A 27,568-nucleotide genomic window follows, 5' to 3' on the forward strand; every position below is an offset into this window, starting at 1 on the left:
GGTCTTGAAGAAGAAAAATACCTCAGAGTGTATAACAGGCAGCAATGAGGAGAAATTTAAGTTTGATGTCAAGAAAACTTTCTCATAATTAGTCCAAAAGTTCAAAGAACAGCCAAATCTTCCAATATGAAGCTCTTCAAGAGCCTAAATGTCTATTGTGGCAAGTATGTAATCATGGAAATTCCTTTTGGATATGGGCTGGGCTAACTGGCCATAGTCATCAATTCAAGTTCTCAAATTTGATTAATTTCCTGAATCCTTACTTTATGCCAGCACATATGTGTCTAAGTAGCACAAGATATAAAGGATCAAAAATGAAACAGTCCTGCCTGAAAGGAACTCATATTCTAAGATAAAAGATATACATAAAAGTATTTTTATTTATTTGGTTTGTTGTTGTTTTTTTTGCAAGGCAATGGGGTTAAGTGGCTTGCCCAAGGCCACACAGCTAGGTAATTATTAAGTGTTTGAGGCTGGATTTGAACTCAGGTACTCCTGACTCCAGGGCCATGCTCTATCCACTGTACCACCTAGCCACCCCGATATACATATAAGTAAATAAAATTTCTATACAAAGATTTGGGAGGACTGTAGCACTAGTAACTAAGGTATCAGGAATTATTTCACAAAAGGTATGGTGCTTGAACTGCCCTTTGAAGGAAGAAGAAAGTATGGGATTTCAAGAGGCAGCTATTTAGAGAGCAAGCATTCCAAGAATTGGGGACACCCATGCAAAGAAAAGGAGACAGGATAGGGAATGCCGCATAGGAGGAAGAAATGTCATATACCTGAATTGTAATAATATGTAATGAGTCTGAAAAGATAGATGGGAATGTAGAGAAGTGAGATATTGTATACACTGTCAGATGGAGGTTTTCTTTGGTTTTCTTTTTCACAAGGGAAGTGCAATATGGGGAGGTCAATGAAATGATTATGATAGGAAAATAAAATAGAAAAAAGGAAGAGAAGGAAAGGGAAATTAAGAAAGGCAAAAAGGGAAGAAATGTTGAAAGAAAGGAAAAGTAATTGAGAGCGATATAATATATATATCATAATCATAATGGTTTTAAATGGCAGAGAACTTTATTTTTTATTTTAGAGGAAATGAGGAACTGCTCTTAATAGAACTGAGGGTGTTAGGAAAATTAAAAGAGTCTTATAAAGCTGTAACCATCATGGTTAAAGTTTAAACCAATCTGAGTCTTTCAAAAAATTCAATCATGACAATATGGAGGTTGGATTAAGAACAAGAGAAGAAGCTTTCTGGTTAAAGTGGAAAGAATAGATGATAGCATATGACAGAGACAAAAGAAAACTGATCATTTCCTATTTTGTTCCTTTTTATCTAAAAAGGAAATTAATCTTCTGAATGAAGAGAATGTGACAAAATGGGTAAATGAAGCAAAAATCTCAAAATAAGTAAGATTATAGTGTGAGATAACAGAGTGCTGTAACATTTTGCAGATGTGAGTGCTCAACAGCTGGGAGAGACCTTTGAGAGACCCTGGACTCCAGTCAAACCAACAGCTTCCCATTTTCAAAGGGATAGAGGACAGATGATTAAAACCATAGTCTAATGAGCTGAACATAAAAATCAACTGTGGATATAGTTATAGAATGAATTATTAAATGTGTGGGATGAGAGAACTTAGGGAAAATATAATAAATATAGATCAATATGGGATTATTATAAACAAATAACTATAGAATAACCTTATTTTCTTTTGATCCTGGTACTCTCTATTTTCCATCTCCATCTTTGATTTTCTTTTATTTCTAAGGTCCAGTGTGTCCCTGTGCAAGGGTGCCCCTGGTGGGCCCACCCCAAAAACTTCTTTCTAACAACTTTTCATGTACTGTCTTCTCCTATTAGATTATACACAGTTTAAGGGCAGGGACAATCTTTTTCCTATTGTAATCTCCAGATCTTAGTAAAAAATCTGTTATATAGTAAGTGCTCAGTAAATGTTTAGTAAATTAAATGTTTAATGAACAGTTGATCAGGAAAATGCCATAGTCTTAGAATCCTGAATTTTTCATGTACAGAGCCATATACTGCTTTGTAACATACTAGAGACACTGCTTTCAGGAAATTCTTAGAATATCAAGCCTTTCTCTTACCCAAGTCCTTTCAACAGTGCAAGATAGTTATCTTCCCCTTCCCATGGCTTAAAGTCAATGCAAGTTTTTAAACGGAACCGTTCAAATGTCTTCAGGATAACTCCTTTAGCATTCATGTCTGAAGAAAAAGGAAGACACAAAAGCAATGCCCATTAACCATCAATAGGATTCTGGATTTAGAGCCAGACTTTCCTCCCTGTGTTAAAACCTGTCTCTCAAGGGCTTCCAATGGTTAAATCCAAAGATCATCTGTCAAGTCTCATCTATCTTAGACTTTCTGAAGCTTTTGACCTAGAAATAACTCCCCCTTATTCATCATTCTCTTCCCTTGGTGTCAGAGATCCCATGTCCTTCTAGTTCTCCTCCTAACTCTAACTTCTCCTTCTCTGTCTTCTTCTCTTGTTCCTTACCCTTGATCTTATCCTTTAGCAATTACTTCATTTGATTCCCTGATTGTAACTAAGGAAAATGAGAAAAAGGTGTTAAGTGACTTGCCCAAGATCATACAACTATTTCTAAAAGTCAGATTTGGGCTTAGGTCTTCCTTATTGCAGGTACACCTGTCTATTCACTGGGTCCCCTAATGGTATTAAACATCTTCTTTAGTCTTCCTAGCTTTAGATTCATTAACTTGTCCACAGAACCTCTCAACTTGAACATTTCACTTGTACCTCATACTCAACCTGTCCAAAAATAGACCTGTCATCTTTCCTCTAAACCTATTCCTCCTTCTTTGGTCTTTCTCTCAAGGATACTATCATACTCCTTTTGACTCATTTTGAAACCTGGAGGTTATCCTTGACTCTTCCTACTCCTCCACCTCTCAATCTGAATAACTCTGAAAGCCAATAACCAATGGTCAATAGTATCTAGAGGACTGACCTCTCCCACCTCCCACAATCGCATAACTCCTCATGACTTAATCAAGTATCTAAAACAATAAATTGCAAAGAAGGTGTCAACCTGCTTTGACAGAGGGAGATTCATCATCTGGGGTTCTCTTTAGTAAAAAAATCGCAAGTCCAGTACTTATCCCTATCATTATGCTATTAGTTTCACTTCCAATTTTTTCCTCTACTCTTTGGCCACTATTACCTCCCAAGAAAGGAAAGAAACAAGTATTCATTAGGTGCCTGATAGTGTCAGATCCCTATCCTAAGAGCTTTATAAATAATATTTCATTTGAGCCTGACAACAACCCTGGTAGGTAGGGGTTATAATTATTTTAATTTTGCTGTTGAGAAAACCAAGCAGCTAAGTGCCTTGCCCAAGGTCACACAATTAGTAGAAGTCAGATCTTCCTGACTCTAAGTCAAGCACTCCATGGGCTTTAGCTACCTGGCTCCCTTTGAAAATTGATTGTTATGCCTACACCAAGACAATAACCTTCCTACAGTTCTCATACTTACTTTTCACTCTGCTCTCTCTAATCCATCCTTCCTCCAGATAAGTATTTCTTATCTCAGTTTCCTTGCTCTTTCTTTCCTTTGCTGTCAGTTGTTATTTCCCTGCTTTGGGTTAATGGAGCAAGAGCTCCTCAAGTAGATAATAAACACCTTGAGGTTCAGTAGATTTAAACCAGGATACAGTAGGAATATGACTCAAATTAAATCAACTGTGTCACTTCTAGGCAATTCATTTAACCTCTCTGGGTATAAGGTCCTTCATCTACAAAATGGGAATAATAACATTTCCACTATGTAGCTTAATTGGTCATTGTAAAGATCAAATGAAAAAAACCATGTAAATGACTTCTAAACTATAAATAGTTTTATAAATGTGAGTTATTATTTGAATAGTCTATTGGTTAGTCTCCCTGCTTCATCTCTCCCTAGTCCAATTCATCCTTCACATAGCTGCCCAAATGATTTTTCTAAATCCCAGATCTGATTAGGTCACTTTCCTACTCAATAAAGTCCATTGATTCCCTTCACAATCTGATTTCTCCTATCTTCCCAGTCTTCTTATAGTTCATTCCCCAATACGTTCTCTAAAACATTGGCCATCTTACTATTCCTCATCATTGACACTGATCACTCTCATAGTCTCAGTCTCTCTCTCTCTCTCTCTCTCTCTCTCTCTCTCTCTCTCTCTCTCTCCCCTCCCCCTCATGTTTTTCCTCAAACTGTGTCTCTTCATTTCCAATCTTCTGGATGCCCTGGCTTCTTTAAGACTCAGCTGTCATTTGTCAGATCTGTGAAAAGGGAAGCAGTTTATGACCAAGGAAGAGATGGAGAACATCATTAAAAACCAAATAGATAATTTTGATTACATTAAATTAAAAAGCTTTTGTACAAACAAAACCACTGTAACAAAGATCAAAAGAAATGTAGTAAATTGGGAAACAACTTTTACAACTAGTATTTCTGACAAAGGACTCATTTCTAAAATATATAAAGAACTGAGTCAAATTTATAAAAAAAAAAAAAAGCCATTCCCCAAATGACAAATGGTCAAAGGATATGCAAAGGCAATTTACAGATGAGGAAATCAGAGCTATCCATAGTCATATGAAAAATTGTTCTAAATCATTACTAAATCAAATTAAAGCAGTTCTGAGGTACCACTGACAACTCTCAGACTAGCCAACATTACCAGAAAGGACAATGTTCAATGTTGGAAGGGATATGGGAAATCTGGGACATTAATACATTGTTGGTGGAGCTGTGAACTCATCCAACCTTTCTGGAGAACAATCTGGAATTATGCCCAAAAGACAATAAAAATGTATATACCATTTGATCCAACAATACCATTACTGGGTAGCCTGAAGAGATCATGCAAAAGGGTAAAAGCATCACTTGTACAAAAATATTCATAGCAGCCCAGTTTGTTGTAGCAAAGAATTAGAAATCAAGTGAACATCCATCAATTGGAGAATGGCTGAACAAATCGTGGTATATGGATGTAATTGAATACTATTATTCTATTAGAAACCAAGAGGGATGGGATTTCAGCGAAGCCTGGAAAGACTTGCATGAACTGATGTTGAGCAAGATGAGCAAAACTAGAAGAACTGTACACTATAACAGTAACATGGGGGTGATGATCAACCTTAATGGTCTTGCTCATTCCATCAATGCAATAATCAGGGACAGTTTTAGAGCACCTGTGATGGAGAATACCATCTGTACCCATAGAAAGAATTGTGGAGTTTAAACAAAGACCAAAGTCTATTATCTTCAGTTTTTTTTTAAAAAGGATCTTATGTACTACATAATTTTGCTATCTCTAATATTTTATTTTCTCCTCAAGAATATGATTTCTCTCCCAACACATTCAATTTCAATCATGGTATAATATGGAAACAATGTAAAGATTATTAAACTGCCTTCTGTGGGGAGATGGGAGAGGGAAAGGAGGGTGGAGGGAAAAATTGAAAAATTCAAAACCTTACAGAAAATGATAGATATAAACTAATATTGTATATATATAATTGGAAAACAAATAAAATATTAATAAAAAACAATTCAGCTGTCATACCCCACCTTTGTAAGATATTTTCTCAATTCCCCAAACCCCTGACCCACCCATGGCTGAGATTATCTTCCATTTATACTGTAGTTATCTTGTATGTAAATTTATTTTTCATATTGTGGCCTCCTCTCATTATAATGTGAGTTCCTTGGAAACAGGCACCATATTTTTCTTTGTATATGCTGAACCTGGAACAGTGTTTAATTTCAGTGTCTGACTTCTACTGATAATTTCAAATTCATTGTATATAGAGTTTGATTGTACAGTTTTATTTACATGTTGTCTTCCATTCTAGATATTAAGCATATATACTGCCACTTACCTTTCTTTGTCTCACTAATGTTTATCACAGTGCCTACACACACATAGTGGGTGCTTAATAAATGTATGTTCATTGACTGGCATATAAGTACTGTTTAATCAATGCTTATTCTTATAAAAACATACGTTAACAGTGTTGAATTCTGATTGACTGAAATGGCCTATTCATTATTGCTCTAGAAAATAGATGACAAGATGCATTTTTCCTCTCTTTGGAAAAGGAGTGGGACATAGCAGTCACAGACTATTTTATATATTGTTAGACAAGATTTATGTATTGATTAGTTTCATTTATCAGTTTTCGCTAGGTAGTAAATTTCATTGTGGGTCAAATTTTACAAGCATAAATGATATAAAAACAAAAGGCATCAATAAAGGTTTTTTTTAATTGAATTGTTCCAATGTAATGTCTTGAATAATAAAAGTATAAATCACTTATTTAAAATTTTTTCACATCTGAATTACTCAAGAATATAATTCAATTCATTAGAATTAGATAGTGTTAAAGATGCTATGAATGTTGCTCTGTATGAGTATTATATTTATTTCATAGAATCCTATTAAGCTATCTACCTCAGTTTTCCCATCTATAAAAATAGAAATACCAATAGAACCAATCTCTAAGGATTTATTATGAGAATAAAATGAAATACTATTTGAAAAATGCTTGACAAACCATAAAGCACTCTATCAATTCTAGTCATCTTATCATTATTATTAAAATTAAGACTAATCACTATGAGTGATCTGAATGACTACAAAAATGCTGAGAAAGAGAATTGATGAATATTCTACCTTCCAAAGTTAAACTGTCATCTCTAGCCTACAGGAAAGGCCTAATGAAATAACTTTCTATAACTTGGAAGTGGCCCTGAGTTTTTGAAAGATGGAACAATGGAAAACTATGAAAAATGAAATAAAGTCATGGCTTGTTTTAACAATCTGGAAGAGTTTTTAATACATTCCAGGAAACAATGTCTTGTCTATGAAACTGTCTAGCTAATGTCCATAGGGACATATTCACAAGCTGATAATTGGACAGGGAACTTCATTTAAAAAATAGATAATGACTATTAGTCCCACCCCTTCTAGTTTTTCAGTGATAAAGGGCAAAAGAAAACCCACAAAGATGGTAGAAAGCAAAAGTAATCACAGTTTTTAGATAATTAGCATATAGTTTAGCTGTTAATTATCTAAATGGGAGACTTTGTTCAATGACTATTGAGTTTAAAGACTACTGGAAGGAATGAATATCACTGTGAATCAAACTAGAAATGCAAAGAAGTCACAGCTAAAAGGAAGGACTACTCACCGATTCTTTTTAAAAAGAACAGAAGCCAGTTGGCAACTGATCTCTTTGTTGAGCTGAAATATTTGGTAGCCAAGGATAATACCAAGGGTCACTCATCTAAAGGTCATAGAATTTAGAGCTCTTAGGACTAGGAGGGACTTTAGCCATCATAGCTTCCTTTCATGAAATTGAATAATACAGGCAGCTTTTTGTGCCTGATTCCATTTCTTTCCCCAGTCTACCTCCATTCTGGGGTAATAGAAAAATTAAAAATCTTTCTGTATTCAATTAGAAGTGGTCTGAACTCAATTGCTGTTATCACCTGGAGTTCAGAAGAAAGTCAGATTCTGGGGCAGTGGGTGAAGGGACAAAAACCGTAGTCTAAATGATTGTACCTACCCAGATTATCTTCAAGGACATAAGGGATGATAAGAGGCCATTTATATTTATCATCAATAAGGGTACTTCTGTCTCCCTGAAAAAGAATATAAAAAGAATGTGTTTATGCTGAGATTAGGCAGCAATTTAGGGAAACATAATTATCCCAAGAAGGAAGGCAGTTTAAAAATCTCTCAACCAGTAAAAGAAACAAATAATTTATGAATTTATGAATGTATGAATGTATTTTTTTTCAGAAATTCTGTAAGAGATTAGGAGGCAAATAGTGCATCTGTAGCACTGATTTTGGATAGGATCATTTGGGAAAAGAGGCATGCAAAGGGGATATATCAAGCATTGATTATGGGAGAAATCCAATCAACATTGGCAGAAAAGCTTTAATGAAGGTTCTTGCACTGACTTTAGCTAAAACATTATCTACAAGAAGAAAGTTTTGGCAAAAGCTCATCAGTTTGAGCTGTTCTATTTCATAATTCATAATAATTCTAAAATGTTATCGATTAAAGTCTACCAATGCACCATGCAGATGAAGTTTAGTTTCAAAATGTGGTTAGAAGGTAAAGTTATATTTATAATAATACAGCTAGGTGGCATACTGGTTAGAATGTTGGGCCTAGACTCAGGTACACTCGTCTGAGTTTAAATTTGGTATCAGACACTTAATAGTTGTATGATTGGATAGGTAACCTTGTTTGTCTCAGTTTCCTCATCTATAAAATTAGTTGGAGAGAGAAATGGCAAACCATTCTAGTATTTTTGCAAAGAAAACTCCATATGACAACAAAAAGAGACATACAGAACAGAAAAGAAACAACCACAAAGTATTTTTAGCAATTAAATAAACAGTTTTCAAGCATTCCTAAACTCTGGTTTAGTTATACCTGTTTTGGCTAAACAGTGTACCAATTACTGATAACTTACTCAAATCTGTTCAACAGTTGGGTCTGGTAGCATCTTTAGGCAGTAACATTTTATTAGCTTAGAAAATATTATTGTAGATCATAAAATCCATGAGGATATATTTTTTTCTTTTTCTTATTGATTTTCCCATCTAATTTGGTTCCTGGAAATACTAGGACTTAATTAACAAATGTTGATTGATAGGCTGATTAACTGAAATTAATAAAATATGATGTTTCAAAGTATTTTTCATAGATAGACTTTAAAAATTAACTAACCTGAACTTAACTTTCTTCAATTCATCTGAATTGGTAAGGTTTTATCATATAACTCAAGCCTTCCAGGTTAACAAGCTGACATTTAAAAAAAAAGCTTATATGTATTATAATCACCAAGAAGCTTGGTCCTAGAAAAAGCTTGAAGAAATGTTCCTCTATCTCCTGTACTTGCAAAAGTGGGACACTATGGATGTGGAATGTGGTTTACACTCTCAGATTCAGTTGATATGTTAGTTGGGTGAGCTGAATATTTTTCTTCTCTTTTTCATTCTTTATTACCAAGAGTAATTAATTAATAAATAAATATTTATTATACTAAACTTCAAACATGCAAAAAACTGTCTCTGCTCTAAAGGAGCATACAACCTACTGGGGGGAGACAACATGCAAATAAAAGTAGATAGACTAGATTGAGAGAGAGAGAGGTGATTAATAGATAAATAGGTAGCTAGACATGTTTATATGAATAAAGCAAGTTATATACAAGATGAATAGGGAATGATTTTTTATAAGGGAAATTTCTAGATTTAAAATAGATTAGAAAAATGCTTTCCTTAGAAGTTAGACTTTAAGTTGGAACTTAAAAGTACTCAGGTCAGTAGTTGGAGTAGAAGATGAGGTATGTTCAATCATACAGGATAATCAAAGAAAATCCTGAAGCCAAGGGGTGTTTCATTCACAGAATACCCAGGAGACCAGCATCAATGGATCTAAGTGTACATGGCAAGAAGTGAGCTCTATGTCTGGAAAAGGAGGAAGGGGTAAGGTTATGGAGGGCTTTTAATGCCAACAGGAACATTTTGTATTTGATCTTAGAGTCAATATGAAACTGTTGGAGTTTATTGAGTGACTGCAGAGGGTGACATGACTGCTTTTGAAAAATTAATTTAATGATGAAATGGAGGATGGATTGGAATGGGGAGCAGATTAAGGAAGGCAGAAGTATGCATGGGCTATGGCAATAATAAAATCAAGAGGTGATATGGGCCTGTGGTAGCATAGCAGCAGTGTCAAGGAAAGACATGGGGTGTATTTGAGAGATGCTGCAAAGGTGAAACTGACAGATCTTGGCCACAGCCTGGACATGGGGTGACTCAGGTAGGGGTGAGAGATGGTGCAGGAATCTAAGATGAACGAATCCCAGGTTGCAAATCTAAGCTACTGGAAAGAAGATGTTATCTTCTATGGAAAAGATGAAAGTAGGAAGGAAGAGGGCTTAGGGGACAAATAACAAAGCTCTGTTTTGGACAGATACCATTTCAGATGTCTGTTGAACAAGTTCAAGATATCATATCTGGGAATGGGAGATTGGAGGTGGGCAGAAAAATTACAGCAGGTTTGAGAATCATCTGCATAGGAATAGCAATTAAATCCATTAAATCTAATGAAATCACCATGCAATATAGTTTAGAGGGAGTAAAGATAAAGATTCAGGTCAGACTCTGAGAGACACCTATGATTAAAGGAATGAATTGGAAAAGGATACAGTAAAGGACACAGAGAAGGAGCAATCAGATAATTAGAATGATAAACTGGAGAGAATTGTGTCTCAAAAACCTAGAGAGGGGAGTATCAAAGAGGAGAGAGTGATCAATGATATCAAAGGCTTCAGGATCTGATCCAGAAAATGAGAACTAAGAAAAGGACACTAGTTTTAGCAAGTAAGAGATAATTAGTAACATTGGGGAAAGTGAGCAGTTTCCATGCAATGACAATGTGGGAAAATTAGATTATAAGAGTTTAAGAAGAAAGTGAGAGGAGAGGAAAAAATGAAATATTTATATGCAACCTTTTTGAGGAGTTTAGCTACAAGAAGGAGAAATGATATTGTATATTAATTAATGTGTATGGAAGGTTCAAATAAGGGTTTTTCCCCCAGAATGAACAAGGAATGGGAATGATTGTAGGCAATAGGAAATCAACCTGTAGAGATAGAGAGATTTAAAAAACAAGAAAGAGCACAAATGACAGAGGTGGTAGTGAGTTGGATTACTAAGGGAAAAGCATTTCATCAATGTGAAACAGATGAAGGAAGAAAAAGTTGAACAAAGGAACATGAGTGATGGGAGATGGGGAAGTGGGGAGAAGAAAGGGTTAAAGGCAAATGGCCTTAATTGTTTCTATAAAATATGAGACAAATTTCTCAGCTGAGAGAGTAGAGAGAGAAAAAGTCATGGGAAGCTTGAAGAGAGATTTAAAACAGGTGTGGAGAGTCAAATAGTGAATTAATATGAGAGGTACAGTGGGATTACCTAGCAGTTATAAGGGCCCAGTTGAGTCATATAACATAAGTTTGTAATGGACCCATTCAGAAAATTTCTGTGATTTTCTCCACCTTTCCTCAGCTACATATGTATAGGTAGGAAGACAATGAATGGAATGAGGGACCCAAGGTTGAGGCAAGGTTAGGCATAACTAGCAATATAATAATGGACCCACAGATACAAAGAAGAGGTTATTTGGAATTAAATTGGTTCTCCAAGGAATAAAGATGAGGAATATAGAAGGGGATGACTAGCTGGTCTGGGAGAGAATTGAGGGGTCAAGAAACGAGGTCATGGTGTAAGTGAAGAGTAGGGAAATAGAAGACAGAGAGAGCTGAAAAGTCAATTAATTATGATTAGATAAAGAAATTTTAGAATTCTTGAATGCCATACATTTAGGGTTGATGCCAAGATCAAGGGACTGAACATTTTTGTGTGTAACTTAATTGACCTGGAGAGGTAGTTCATGGGAGGTGTGTATAGTTAAAATAAATGAATAGTTAGGGTATTTTAGGGGGAATCAATATGCATGTTAAATTCTGCTAGTATGAGCAAAGGAATTGAAGACTAGAGAAAAATTGTAAGCCAGATATCAAACTCATTGAGTAAAGAAAGTGACCATCTTTAGACAACAGCTACTAGGATATTTATTGGGTAGTAGATAAAAATATTATGAACCTCAAAAGAAGAGAAATGATTGAGTGATGGAGGAAGGGGAAAACTATCAAACTAGTAATGGTGAAGAAAGGTATTCCGCCTTCTTGCCTCTGTCTGTAAGCCAAGAAAAATGAGAGAAGATGCAGCTAAGTACAAGAAAGAATGACCAGAAAGACTGTGACATCAAAGCAAAACCAATCATGAGATCTAGTAAATAGAAAGAGTGGGAGAAGAATAGAATTCAGATGAAGAAAGTTTCATGCTTCTGCACAGGCATTCCAAAGAGCACAGTGGAATGATGGAAACCTGGGTGAAACTTTGGGATGAAAGAGTTCAGAGATGATAGAAATGAAGACTCCAGTGGTAGGGGATTTAGAATAAGATTTAGGTGATAATTTTAGGATTCAGAATCACTGAAATGTGAAGGCGTTACCAAGTGTGAGAGCGTTCATCATTGAATAAAGGGTGCTCTAGTTTCTACAGATTCAAAGAACAGGTTTGAGTGGGAAAAGGGGCCTCTAGTTGGAAGAAGGGTTGCTCTTTTTGGCAATAGAGATTCTTCAAAAGCCAGTTGGAAAATTGGGCTGTCAGCAGAAGGTGGAAGATGACTTGTGCTGATACCAATGGAAGTGGTAGCTTTGAGGCTGATGGAAGATCTAGCCATGAACCACACTTCATCTGAAAACATAATGTACTGCAGGTGATAAAAAGGTTCAGGGTAGTGGTGAAATCTACATTTTCAGATAGTTGTAGAAGAAAAGGGAAAAGTAATATATGTAGAAATGAAATCAAAGTAAAAAATACAAACTGTCAATTAAAAGTTGAAAACTATCAAGTTTAGATCAATATAGCTTGACAATATATGATTAATGATGAAAGCTTTGGAAACAATTAACAATAAATCAGTGTAGGAGAAGACAATGATATTAATATGAATCAAGTCATTTTTTTCTGGCAGTATTTATTTATGAAGTCTTGTGCAAATGAATTGCTAAATGATTCCCATTGATTCTGTGCCACCTCCATTGATTAGAGTAACATACCTTCATTACAGTAGATAAACATCAGAAAGGTAGTATTGATCAACAGAAGCATTGATATCACTGAAGCATGTCAACTTACCGTTTCAAGGTTGACATCTCCCTCAAAAAGATTCAGTCCCAAAGCTAAGTAGCAAGATAAAATCTAACATGAGAAAATGAGTAAAAATCCATTACCTACATGCAGAATTTTCAGAAGAAAGGAATTCACAAACCTTTATTGATCTCAATTATGTCCATATCTTTGCCTCCATATACATCTGTTACTAAAAAAAAAAGACAAATAAAAAGATACAGGGGAGCAAAGATTAACCATGGGTGATTTATCTCAGTGTAAGTTTACTTCATCATGAAAATGTAGTTTATCCCATTCTGGTCACATGATGTACTCTGTTTACTTATTTCCTTTGATACTAATTGACTTTAGGAATAAATCAATACAGAAGAGAACAAATGGGTCCTTCTGGACAAGATGGAAGTTGAACTTGGAAGAAGTTTCATTGATATAGACAGGGTGCCCTGAATTGGAACCAGTTGGAAACAAATACTGCAGGCTGATGCAGTCAGCCTTGACTTTTCCATATGTGATCAATTAAATTCAACTGAAGCTTTTAGTAAATCATATAGACCAAACTTTCCAGATTAAATCTGCATTCCATTCTAAATTCCTGTACAAAAAAAAAACCTTTAGTTGTTCTTATGACTTTATTTAAATACAATTGAATATAGGTAGAATATAATATTTGATACATCATATTTGGCAAAGACCCTTTCTAGCACCGGTTTTTTTTCCAACAGTGATGTTTTACTTAAATAAAAGCCTATTCAACTCACATACTATTTAGATGATACAGGAAAATCTATTATCATGCTATATAAGACTGATGAATGTTTCCATTGGGGAGATTTCATAATGAGTTGAGGACTGGGATTAGAGTCAGACTTGGCATCAAATCCAACCTGAGATAATTACTTACTCTGAGTGCCTTAAACTGCTAACCTTCATGAAACTGAACATTCAAAATTGAGTTTTTAGTTCAAGGAGCATTCATAATTTTAAAAACAGTCATGAGGCCATTAATGTACCTTTGGTGGCATCATGACTGGATATAGTCTATCAGGAAAATAATTTCTAATTATGTGAAGGAAGTCATAAAAATCTCTGCATACTTGGTTAAAGAGATTCCACAGCTAGGTATATAATCCAAGGAGATTATTAAGAAAAATTGTGTGTCTCTGGACAAGTTTCTTACCTTCCCTTAGCTTTATTTTCCCCATTTGTAAAATTGGGATAATAGCATCTACCAAATAGATAGACCTAATAATAGAGTCTGCTTAAGAGTTACCAATAGGCAGATATCATTGTTATTATTGCTACTATTAAATGAGTTAATATCTATAAAGTTTTTAACACATTGACACATGAGGTATTATATAAATACTTATACCCTCCCTCTTCCCCTTACTTCACAAGGTTGTTGGGAGAATTAAATGAGATTACACATGTGAAATGCTTGGCAAACCTTATAATCCTATATAAATTCAATGTGCTGTTGTTACTTTGTTTATTATCATCATCATCATCATCATCATCATCATCATCATTGTAAGTGTTTTGATCACAGTCCCATTTAATTATGATCATGTGTTTCCAGTCTAAAATTACTGTCAAAGTCAAAAACTGGTTATATAGAATGACATCTTTCAGTTTTAAGGTTTAGTGCTTAAACATTCAGGAGGAGGAAGATGATTATAATAAAGAATTATTTTCATTTTCACCTAATAAAAATGGGATCAGAACACCCTCAATTTAGCTCATACTCCTAGTCTCATCATAGTCTGGAAGTGACCTTGGATTCTCAAAGGCTCTATTTTCAAGAACAGACGTCTGTAAGCACAGCCTAGCTTATCTTGAAGAGGCTATCTCATCAGGAGCTTGGCCACCATGTGATGGACCATCAGAATCACATACATAAATGAAGCCACCCACTAAGAGTGGTATTTTATACATGTGTTTAAAAGGAATGATAATAATAACTAACATCTATGGAGCACATTAAGTACTTAAAAGTGCTTTATATATTTTCTATCATTTGAGTCTCACTACAACCCTATGAGGTAGGTGTATTGAACCCATTTTATATGGAATACTATTTTGGAAAAGACCTTGCCCCAAGTCACACATATAGGAAATATCTGAAATAGGATTTAAGTTCAGCTCTTCTTAACTCCAAATCCAACTGTATTAACTTGAAATTATATTACTATATATATATATAATATATTTTATTAATATACATTATATTATATTATATCATATTATAATCACATCATTAATCCAAATAAACCCCCCTCCTCCATAAATGAAATCATGGGACATTAGAAATACTTAAAAGAGTAAAAGTCAATACATGACTCACCAAAGTTTTCTGGGGCAGGCTGAAGAATAAAATAAAAAAAGAATATATTATAATGATATACAAGATTTATCAATGCTTCTCTTGATCTTATTGTCATATATAGGAATAAAATCATTTATTTACAACTTCACTAAGATTGATTCTTTGCCCTCAGAGTACTAACCTTCACAAAATTTGAGAATTTGAACAGAAACTTTATTTGAATGATTATCTGTCATTTAAAAAAACCCACCCGTCACATTTATGCATCATTTATAGAACTCTGATTTGCTCCAATCAATCAGGAAAGTAATTTAAAAAATGATATGAGGACAATCATGAAAATGTTCATACCCTTGGACCCAGAGACTATTACTTTATGTAACTCTATGGCATGAATGTAAAAATAAAGACCCCACATACATATATTAAAATATTTATAGTAGCACTTTTTGTAGTGTCAAAGAAGCAGGAACAACAGCAATATACATATACACCATCACACCAATACACAATACTAGCTAAATGACAAAATGGATAGAGGACCAGTGCTGAAGCCTGGTAACCTCTTCATCCTGATTCAAATTTGGCCTCAGACATACTAACTGTGTCACTCTGGGAAAGTCACTTAACTCCATTTGTCTCAGTTCCTTATTTGTAAAATGATCTGAAGAAGGAAATAGCAAACCATTCCAGTATTTCTTACCAAAAGAAAATCCAAATGGAATTCCAAAGAGTGAAACTTGATGGAAAAAAGATTGAACATCAACAACAAATATAGAAATATAATAGAATATCATTGTGCTTCAATAAATATAAATGTCAACCACGAGATGCATTAGATTTCCATGAATTGAGACAAAGCAAAGTAAGCAGAAAAATAATCCTCACAATGACCATAACAATGTAAATATAAACATCAATAAAAAAAAGAACTTGAAACTGAGTGTTTTGAAATTGTAATAACCAACCTTGGCCTGAAAGAAGTGATATGAGAAAGCATGCCTCTTTTTTTTATATAGAGGTGGGGCATTATTGGCTTGGAATGCTTCTCAAAAATATTAGACTTTCCAATGATTTCTTTCATGCTGCTAAACTGTTCCATTCATCTTTATATTTTCTTATAGATATATCTTATGAGGATGATACACTGAGAAATACAAGATGTAGAAAAAGAAATAATAATAAATGTATATTCAATTATTTTATTTGGGAGGTGAAGAGATAAAAATCAGTTTTGAAAATTAAATAAATCTATTTACCAGTAGGTAAGAATAAGTAGGCAACATAAAAGATAATCATTGCATTTTCATTTGCTCTTTAAACATGTTGTTTCAAAGGAATGATAATAACATGCATCTGTGTAGTTTATTAAGTATTTCAATGTGCTTTATTTATTTCATATCATTTGAGTCTCACTACAAACCTGTGAGGTAGGTGCTATTAACTCCAATTTTATAGAGAATACTAATTTGGAGATCATTTAGGGAAAAAACTGACAGACTGGAGGACTTTCAGAGGAGAGTGACAAGAATGAAAGACCTGCAGATGATTTTATACAAAGAGTGACTGAAAGAAATGGAATTGATTGCTCTGAGAAAATTTGAGTGGATATGAGAAAAAAATTGCTTTAAAGTATTTGAAGTGTTACCATAGTGAATGAGAATTAGTCTTGTTCTGCTCAGCCCTAGAAGCAGAAATTTGAGCAACTAGAAGAAACTGCAGAGAGGTATCTTTCATTTCAATAGAAGAGACTTCAAAAAATTAGAGCCAGGGAAAAGCAAAATTAACTCAGGAAGTGGTAAATTAATAACTGGAGGTCTTCAAGTGCAGACTTCATGACTATTTTGTGTACACTTGCAAAAGCCAGTTCAGTTGAGATATAGATTTGATCTTAAAGTTCCAATTTTGAGATTCTATGAAACTTGCCTTTCTAGACTTCAGAAGTCTGAACAATGCTGTATTCAAGAATGATTCTGAAAGACAGATAGTGAAATGGAAATGTGGGAGACTTGGGAATCAAGAAGACCTATCCGTGCTTAGACACTTAGTAACTAGATCATTAGTGATCCTGGGCAAGTTACTTAAACACCGTACCTTAGTTTCCACATTTTCAAAAGGAGGGAAGAGATAGAGGTGAACAGCCAGTGTGGTTTTCTGTGCTTGACTATTCTGTTCCAAGGGAAGGCTCAGGTGAGGTTGGGGAAAAGTTGTAAAAGCTAAAGCATTTAAAGTGGTTTTTAAAAGATTCATACAATAACTAATAAAAACAAGTTCATTCTCAAACTGAATATAGTGTTGAAAGAACAATAATGGAAGGTCAGAAGACTTGTCACTGGAGCAGCTAGGTGGTTCAGTTGCATAGAGCACTGACCCTGGAGTCAGGAGGATCTGAATTCAAATTTGAATTCAGACACATAATAATTGCTTAGCTGTGTGACTTTGGGAAAGTCACAACCCCATTGCCTAGCCAAAAAAAAAAAAAAAAGGAAGAAGACTATGCTACTTCCTTCCTGTGAGACCTCAAGAACGTGTTACTCACATTTTTTAACCTTGGTTTCCTAATTTAAGAAAATGGAATAATACAAAATCTACTTATTTCACAAGATTCTTAAAAGACAAAAAATAAGGTACATGAAAGAGATTTGTAATCATAACACACTACACTCAAGGAAAAAAATTCATCTCTTTTTATTCTCTTGACTGTTTTATGACTTCTTTCTTCTTGGGGGGGGGGGTAGAGGTTTATTTAATTTTATTTTTCCCCCAGTTACATGCAAAAACAAGTTTCAACATTCACTTCATCATATCTAAATCACATACCACAATTTATTTCTTCAGTCATTTCCCAAATGATGAGCATCCCCTCAGTTTCTAGTTCCTTGTCACCCAAAAATAGCTTCTATAAATATTCTTATACATATAGATCCTTTTCCTCCCTGTTTTTCATCTCTTCTGGAACACACACCTGGTAATTAGCATTGCTAAGTCAAAGGATAGGGATGGTTTTATAGCCCTTTAGGCATAATTCCAAATTTCTATACAGAATTGTTAAATCCCTTCACAGCTCCTTCATCAGTGAATTAATGTCTCAATTTTTCCTATGTATCCTCCAATATTTGTCATTTTCTCTTTCTGTCCTATTATACAATCCAATAGGTATAATAAGATAGTACCTCAGAATTGTTCCAGCCCTCATTTCTCAGTCAATAATAAATTAGTACATATTTTTAAATGATTTAAATAGATAGCATTTATATCCTCATCTGAAACTGTTCATATCTTTTGTTCATTTATCAATTGAGAAATGGTTATTTTTTTTATAAATTTGACTCAATTCTCTATGTTTGAGAAATGAGGTTTTTACCAAAGAAACTTGGTTCTATATTTTTCCCACAGTTGCCATTGCTAACTACTATATTTCCCACCATTCCATTGCCCCAACTTCATTTATTCTATTCTATTCTCTCTCCTCTCACCCATTCCCTCCTCAAAAGTGTTTTGCATCTGACTACCCCCTCCCACAATCTTCCCTCCATTCTATCCCCTACTGCTGCCCCCTTTCTTCCATCCTTTTCCTCTCCTACTTTCCTTTAGAGTGAGATAGATTTCTATACCCAGCTGAGTTGTATGGTATTCTTTCTCTGATCCAATTCTCATTTGCCCTCATCTCCTCTCCTCCCACGTGAGGATAAAATCTCTTTCTTACCCCTTTTAAATGAAATAACTTAACTATTCTACCTTCCTCTTTCCCTTTCTCCTAGTACATTCTTTTCTCATCATTAACTCCATTTTTTTACTATCCCTTAAAATTCAACTCCCACTTGCGCTTTTTTCTATATAGGTTTCTTTTAACTACTCTAATAAATGAGAAAGTTCATATGAGTTATCAGTATCAACTTCCCATGCAGGAATATAAGCAGTTCAACAGCATTAAGTCCTTTATGGTTTATGTTTCATTTGAGTCTTGCATTTGAGGATCAAATTTTCCATTCAGCTCTGGTCATTTCATCATGAAAGTTTGAAAGTTTCCTATTTCACTGAATATCCATCTTTTCCCCTGAAAGTGTATGCTCAGGTTTTGCTGGGTTGTAATCCAAGTTCTTTTGCTTTCTGGAATATCATATTTCAAGGCCTTCGAGTCTTCTACAGGCAAATCCCTGTAGAAACAGCTAAATCTTGTGTTATCCTGGCTGTGGCCTTTCTGGCTACTTGAAATATCTTCTCCTTGACTTGAGAGCTCTGAAATTTGACTATAATATTCTCAGAAGTTTTCATTTTGGGATCTTTTTTGGGAAGGTAATCAATGAATTCTTTCAATTTCTATTTTAACCTCTGCTTCTAGATTATCAAGGCAGTTTTTCTTGATAACTTCTTTTTTTAAGGTTTTTTTTGCAAGGCAAATGAGGTTAAAAAGGCCACACAGCTAGGTAATTATTAAGTGTCTGAGACCGGATTTGAACCCAGGTACTCCTGACTCCAGGGCCAGTGCTTTGTCCACTATGCCATCTACTACGCCCTACTTGGTAACCTCTTGAAAAAACCTATGCTCTTTTCTTGGTCATGATTTTCAGGAAATGCAATAATTTTAAAATTCTCTCTCCTGGATCTATTTTCCCAGTCATTTGTTTTTCCATTGAAATATTTCACATTTTCTTCTAGCTTTTCATTCTTCTGATTTAGTTTTATTTTATTTCTTGCAAAGTCGTCAGCTTCCCTTTGCTCCATTATCTATTTTAAGGAATCATTTCCTTCAGTGAACTTTTGTACTTACCTTTCTATTTGTCCAGTTCTGTTTTTTTTTAACTTCCATATTGGCTTTTTGGATCTGTTTTGCCATTTGACCCAGTCTGATTTTTATAATTTTTCAGTTATTTTCTTCAGTATGTTTTTGTATCTCCTTAACCAAGATATTCAATTGGTTTTCACAATTTTCCCATATTTTTGTCATTTCTCTTACCAATTTTTATTCTACCTCCCTTCTTGAGTTTCAAAATTCTGTTTGAGCTCTTCCATAACTTTAGCCCAATTCATATTTTTCTTGGAAGCTTTGACTTTGTTATCTTCTTCTAAGTGTGTATTTTGATCTTCCATATACCCATAGTAACTGTCTATAGTCAGATATTTTTAACTTCTGTTGCTTGCCCATTTCCTTAGTCTATGACTTGATTTTAACCCCTTCTTAAGGTAAAGCTCTGTTTCCAAGATAGAGGCCATACTGTCCTAAGCATTTGAGGACTTCTGCAGATATTTTCAGAGATACTTCTAGGGAAAGTTTTCAGTTCTTCTATAGTCTTATGAGAAGTTGTGACTATTTTCCTTGCCTCCACTTCGTCTGTAGGTGACCAAAAACCCTCCTTTCTACCCTGGAACTGAGGAAAGTCCCTGCTCTGCTAAGGCAGTAAGCTTTGTGATGCTTCAGTTCTTCTTCCTGGAAATGGGGCACCAGACTATGACACAAATCTGAATATGGGCAAAGCAGCAGGGTTGCTTCAATATCAAAGAGATCCCTGTAATCTTCTGACTCTCTTACCAACTGTGGACTGAAAGCTCTGCTCCTGTTGATTCAGAGGCTCCCAAGGTCTGCTCCTGGTATGCTGGCATCCAGTCCTCATTGGATTGTGCTCCACTCTCACCCCAGTAGAGCAGACTTTTCCTGCTGACCTTCCAAGTTGTCCTTAGCAGTCTCTGGACTGAGAGGTATGGAAGCTGCCACCACTGCCACTGACTGTCAGCCAGCTTCCATACCTGTATTGCTGGGGCCACTTCACTCCAGCATTGCTCTTTCATACTGGTGTAGCAAACCTTTCCTGCCTGATCTTCCAAGTAGTCTTGGACTGGAAAATTGTTTCACTCAAACTTTTTGAGAGGTCTGTCACTCTAGATTTTGATGAGAGTCATTATTTAAAGGTATTTGGAGTGGTTTGGGGGAGACCTCAGGCAAATCCCTGCCTTTACTCTGCCAACCTGACTCCACCTTCTTCCATCTCTTTTAAAAAAAAAGATGTTATGAATAAAAGCAAGTCATGTCTCAAAATCCATTGCTCAACATGTTTGCAGTGACATTTTCCTCAGGGATTTTGTTTCTTTTGACAAAAAAAATAAAGGGATTGTTTTGAAGGCATCAATTAGCATGCTTCAAGTACAAAATAAAAGCAAGTTCAAAATGCCAAATGAAGACCAAGTTGGTTTCAGACAAAAATCACATGAACTGGGAAGACTTTTTCAGATGTCTATTTCAAGCATCAATTCAGTTTTTAAATATGAGAACCATGTCAGGGATTGAACCACCTTCTTCAAACAAAGCAGAGAAATGTTCTTGATACCAGGTAAAGGGAAAGAGGGCTAAAAGTGGAGAGGAAGGAAAATGACTTTATACTATCTTGTATATGTTTCTCATTTTTCTACTTGAGAACATGTATCCATCCAGTAGATCATAAGCTCCCTAAGGGAAGAAAGTGTTCAGTTTTTGTCTTTGTGTTCCCACCACCTAGTGCAGTGGGAAACATAGTGGGAAACCAATAAATATTTCTTGAATAAGATTGACTTCATTGGCATAGAATTTTTCAGGAGCAGGACAGTAATGATGGTTGTTTTATCTCCACCCAGTCTGTCCTACTCATTCATCTATTTCCACTCCTTCCTTGCATTATTTCCCCACATCCATTTTTCTTCTTCCACTTTCTCCTAGTTTTTAAATTCCTTTCTTTCTCTCCTTTCTCAAAGGAAACTTTCTTCTTGATGCCATGAGGTTCATCATTTAGGTGGTTCATCACAGCAAAGAGACCAGAGCCTTCATCTGACTTCTGGGTTGAATAAAAGGGCAGGAATCCTGGATGTAGTGAACAAAGCAGCAGTTGAACCAGCCTTGAGAGAAGACAGATTGCTGCTATTATAAATATTAGTGATGATTCCATGCTGAGTTATGAGAAAGAGTAAGAACACAAAGAGGATGTGACTGGAACCAAATGTGACTGCTGCTATCTCATATCTATTTCAGCTGTCAGTCAGGATGGAACACCCATATACCTAAAAAAATGCCTTAGCAGTTTGCCCTAACACTGGCCATAGCTACAATTCAAAATCAAATCCATCAAATCTTTGTGCGTTTAGTATTTTTTAGATTATTATCAATCAGGCAACAATCAGTTTAATCATATATTAAACCCAGTAAGTTGTTAAAATATCCCAAATTAGCAAATTGCTAATGCCTCAATATATTAAATTGCCATTAACAAGCAATACACTATCATACTTAAAACAATAATGTTATCTCATCCATTAAGAATATTTCTACATGAAACCTAGGTGGCACAGTGGCTAGAGCGCCAGCCCTGGAGTCAGGAGGACCTGAGTTCAAATCCAGCTTTAAACACTTAATAATTGCCCAGCTGTGTGTCCTTGGGCAAGTCACTCTTAACCTCATTGCCCTAAATAAATAAATTTGCACAAATGCAAATATACAACACATTTTAATCATTGTTTTAGGACAATCATTACTTTTAGAGATAGTAACTATTTTTAAAAAGAAAATATCACTTCTTTAGCATCTGCATTCTATTTAAAATTTATGGTTTAATGCATCTCTCTAAGACTTTAAAATATAATTTTGGGTTTTGGCTTTATCTATATTCAACTCAGACAGAGTACCTCTATACCTGCACATGGTTGGGCTAAAGCTAATGAGGGATCAGAAAAGAATTCTTATTCTCCTGAACCTTTCATAGTCCACAGACTGTGTGCTCACATTGATTCATTTTATTCAACTTTTTTTTAATTCAAGACTTTTTAGTCAAGACACACAGACTTTTACTCAAATAATTTGTAGGAAAAAAATCTATATGTCATTAGCCAAATTCAAAAATTATACTAAAACAAATTCCCTTTTCCCCCATATTACCAAAAGTTGGTTAAATAGTGCAGGAAAAACAAAAACAACCAAGTACACAAAAATAACCCTCTTCTTCTTTCTTGGATATCTCCCTATTCTTCATTTCCTTGAAATCATTCAAACTACCCAAAACAGCAAGTTTTTCCTGCTTTCCTTTAAAAAATGCCTATTTCAGCAACTCTGCCTAATTCACATGAAAGAAAACCAATGCCTAACAACTTTTAAATTTACAACTATCCCTCCTGTGGAAAAGACTGCCTGCCAAGTGACCTGTTGCCCTCCAGTTGGCTTATTTTCCATACATTTTGTAGCCTTTCAAATCCTTACCATGCCAGAGACCACAAGGAGAGCCCCACAGAGCAGAAGCCAAGGCAAACACCATGAATCCATGTTGAATCCCCAGCTAAGAACCACAAATGACAAAATTCCAAATGGTTTTTACTTATATAGAGGCAAAAACTATAGATTAGAGCTTTTTCTCTCTGTGTAGAACATCCTGTAGACTAGTCTCTTCCTAGAGTAAGTATTCAAGTCAAGAGGATAAAAATCAATCTGACCACCTTACTGAAGTTAGGCAGTTCATCCTGTTTATTTTCAAAAGGCAAAAACCTGGGAGGAGTCAACCTAGAAGGTAAACTATCTGATCTTCATTTCCTGGTGAAATCACATACGATAAAAAAAAAAAAGTCCACTTGGGACTTTGATTACACCCTCCTATAGAAACTATCCAGGTTGAAACCTTCTCTGCCTAGAGCAGAGGTAGCAAACATACCACTACTATATGCAAATTTGGTCAGAATCAAATAAAAGTATAACAAGATATTTCAGAAAACAAAAATACAATATATAATGTTAATATGTGTTTTTCTAAGTCAGTATGCAGTCTGAGGTTATCTTTTTGAATGATTTCTATTTGAGTTTAATACCAGTGACCTAGAGCTTGGAGAGATTAAGTGATTTGCCCAGAGTAACAAAGCCATTATGACAGAACAAATACTTGAAACCAGACCAAGGTAACTCTATCTCCACCATATTCTTTTGCTTCTGTGAAATCATAAAGACTTCAAAAAAAAGGGTAAAATGACTTCCAACCTTCCTTCACATTGCCATACCTTCTTTTTTTTTTCCTTCACACATATAAAATGATTCTTGGCAAATTTCTGTATTTTGAGCTTCCCAACATAGATTTCATGTATGTATAGGTATGTAAGTATATATATATATATATATATATATATATATATATATGTGTGTGTGTGTGTGTGTGTGTGTGTGTGTGTGTATACATATATGTTTTATTTTATTTATATGTTTATGTTATATATATAAAATAAATGAATATTTTGTATAATTATATATTTTTAATAGTGCTTTATAAAGGGGGTCTGTTTCTTGGGGAGGCTTTATAAATTGAAATTGAAAGGAAATAAAATGAATCTAAGACAAAGAAAGGAGCTGGGATCAGAAATAGGTTTTTCTACGGGTTTCACCTGAGCACTACTCCTCTTAAACCATAAACCACAATAAGGATCAGATCATGGCTAAAATCTGCTAAAGCACTCAAGGGAATAAAGGAGAGAGAAATTTTGAAGTCTGATTATAGTGTGGTAATTCGGTCTAGGAGAAGAGAATTATAACAAATGGGGCAGCTTTATTAGTTAGGGTTTAAACTAATTTAAGCAGTTCTTTCCCCAGACCAGTATCAATAGAAAGTCTTGGTTGCCTACTTAAAGCACAGATTCCCCCAGCTCTCTCGCTTATAGTACCACTATTTTTCCATTATCAAAACTTGCCTTAGTTTCCTAGAATGTAATTGTTTCTACAGCTTCCCTCCTCATTTTCAGGTTAAGAAACTAGCCACTGGACTCCAAAGAATTGTTTATAAATGAAGTCTATCTATGTAACTCCTCTCCCAAAATCCTAGTGTCAAGATGAGTGCTATTCCCTGAGCTGTCAGTCTCACTTTTAGTCTAGGAAAAGATGTGTTCTTGCAAATATCACACTATCTTATATTTTAAGCATGAAAAAAAGTTTCTTTTAATCCATATATGTTCAAGTAATAGGATCATAGAGTAAGAATTAGAAGGAACTTCATAAAACATGTGAACCAATCTCCTCGTTTTACTTATGAGGAAATTGAGACCTAAGGGAGATAAATATCCAGTCACATAGGTATAAACATTAAAGGTGACCAGGTCCCTTGACTCCAAAGTCAGTTCTTTTTCCACTGTATCACTTTGATGCCTTCCTTCACTCCCAATGTACAATATAAATTGATGAAATCAAAAGCATGGCAAGTTAATCAGGATTGGACATATGTTAAATTCTCATCCAAAAGGGTATATAGGATTGAAATGAATATAACCATCAGACTGGTGAACAGATTCCTTAGATAAAAATTATAAGCCTACAAAGCAGTCAAACAATAATGGAAACTTTATTGAAGGGATCTCATCCTCTAGTCTGTCTTGTAACAATATTTATACAGTAATGGAACTCTAGATATGCCTCAATGTTTACCACTCTCATTTTTCAGGACCAAGTCTAAAGCATTACCATTAAGGAGTTTGCTAAGGTTCACCTCTACCTGACTTCTGAAGTCACCTATCTTGTCTCTGCTTTCTACTTCATGTTTCTCTTCATCTTAATGATAAGGTCTATTACATTCCTAAATATATTGTAGACATTAAATGAACAAAATGTAGTACGAGCTGAAGCAGAACAGGGTTACTTCAAAACCCTGGCAGTAATTTTGAAAATATAGAAACCAAAATCTAGAGAATTGAATAGACTTGCCCAAAGTCACACAGGCATTCAGTGATGAGTCTAGGATTTGGCCTACATTCTCTGTTTCCAAATTCTTTTGACTGCATCAAAATTTTATACATATTGTGATAATGATGATGATTTTCTTTTATTATCTAGACTTTTTCCCAAAATAACATCAGCACTTTTATTGGAATATGTTTTGGCTTGTCACAGTTTATAACTTTATTGATCCTTTCCATTCTGATCACATCTCTTTTTTTCATTCCACTCATCAACATTGACCTAATTCCATTCAACTCTATAAACTTTCGAGCCTTAGTGCAGGAAGAAATTTCAGGCTATTTACCCATTGTACCCAGTATCAGCATACAAGGAATCTCATATTTTAACATCCATAAAATAATTTGTAAACTCTATAAAATGTTCAGGTACATTTCATCTTAAAAATGATAAGTCTATTGATTAAATTTATTGTCTTGCTATGCTTTGCCTTTTAGTAAGATTAAAACTATCTTTCTTCCCTAACTATAAATTAATCAACTATAAAATAGAGTTTGATGAGGAAATATTTCACATCTTCTAATCACTGTGGAAGCCATCTAGTAAGGTTCAAGGTTAGATTTTTCTTCTACATTTTTAATATTTCCTTTGGTTATTTCTTCAGCTCCCATATGTCTAATTAGCATTGCTATTAAGAATGCTGTGCCCAGATGTGTGTGTATTCATTCCTAATCTAACTTCTAAATTAAAGTTTCATGTTATTCACAAATTCATCTGCATCTCCTGTTGGCAAGCTCAACCTCAACATGACTAGTCAATATATTCCATATTCCATTTCTATCTAGCAATTATAGAATCATATATGTAGAGATAGAATATAGAATATCAGAGGTCATCTTGACAAACATTCTCATTTTATAGGGAAGAAAGCAATAGCCTTGGGAGATTATTGTACTTGTTCGACATCATACTGGGTTTCCCTCAAAAACTATATTACCCAAGCAGCCAAACAGCAGATCCTGGAATGACAGAACCCACAAAGGATCAGAATGAAACATCTACTAGTGAGGTCTTGGGTGGCTGGGGGCGGGATGAATGTACCCAGGGCAGAGAACAGAAACCCAGTGCATAGACAACAGAAGGAGGCAGGGACTTAACCTGGGGCTCTGGGCTGCAGGCTAAATCTCCCAGAGGCTCTTGGAGTTCGGATTTGGTGGGTGAACTGCACAGCAGGTAGGCTGGCAGAGCTCCAATGGGGATGTCCCAAACCCTATTCAGCCTGCATGGTTGGCCTGGACAGTCCAAGCTCGACAGTGAGCCCCAGCCCAGAGGGTCTAACCCATTGACTAAGTTACTGGCATTCAGGAGCAGACAGCCCAGAGAACAAGTCCCAGGTGTTCCCATGGTTCCTAATGACCCAGAGAGTGGGCAGCCGACTCCCCAATGTAGACAGTTCAGAGAGCAGAGAGTTCCTACTGACTGCCCCAGACCAATAAGCAAACCTCTAGAAATATAAGCAAAATGCAAAACAAAGCCATAAAAGCCCTGTCCATATAAAGCCATAACACAACAGGGAAAAATCAAAACACAAACCCAGAAGATGACAATAGGGTCAAAATGTCTCTACATCAATCCTCATATAAATTGAATTTTCATATGAAATATATGAATTATAGTCTTGGGTCCAAAAAGACCTCTTAGAAGAGCTCAAAAAACTATTTTTAAAAAAATAAGAGAGGTAGAAGAAAAATTGGGAAATGA

General features: G+C 35.1%; 1 protein-coding gene across 1 annotated transcript in view; it reads right to left on the reverse strand.

Moving 5' to 3' along the window:
- LOC141499237 (meprin A subunit beta-like) overlaps nucleotides 1–27,211 on the reverse strand; it is a 54,022-nt gene extending 26,811 nt beyond the window's left edge. The window contains exons 1-9 of the mRNA XM_074202068.1: nucleotides 26,909–27,211; nucleotides 23,366–23,441; nucleotides 17,245–17,366; nucleotides 15,169–15,187; nucleotides 14,309–14,413; nucleotides 12,964–13,014; nucleotides 12,831–12,874; nucleotides 7,610–7,685; nucleotides 2,122–2,239 (exon numbers count right to left, since the gene is read on the reverse strand). Of these exons, the coding sequence (XP_074058169.1) occupies nucleotides 2,122–2,239; nucleotides 7,610–7,685; nucleotides 12,831–12,874; nucleotides 12,964–13,014; nucleotides 14,309–14,413; nucleotides 15,169–15,187; nucleotides 17,245–17,366; nucleotides 23,366–23,441; nucleotides 26,909–27,211 (914 nt within the window). The remainder of the gene's footprint in view (nucleotides 1–2,121; nucleotides 2,240–7,609; nucleotides 7,686–12,830; nucleotides 12,875–12,963; nucleotides 13,015–14,308; nucleotides 14,414–15,168; nucleotides 15,188–17,244; nucleotides 17,367–23,365; nucleotides 23,442–26,908) is intronic.
- Nucleotides 27,212–27,568: the final 357 nt, after the last annotated feature.

The sequence above is a fragment of the Macrotis lagotis genome, chromosome X, assembly GCF_037893015.1.
Source record: "Macrotis lagotis isolate mMagLag1 chromosome X, bilby.v1.9.chrom.fasta, whole genome shotgun sequence".
In the NCBI taxonomy this organism is placed as follows: domain Eukaryota; kingdom Metazoa; phylum Chordata; class Mammalia; order Peramelemorphia; family Peramelidae; genus Macrotis; species Macrotis lagotis.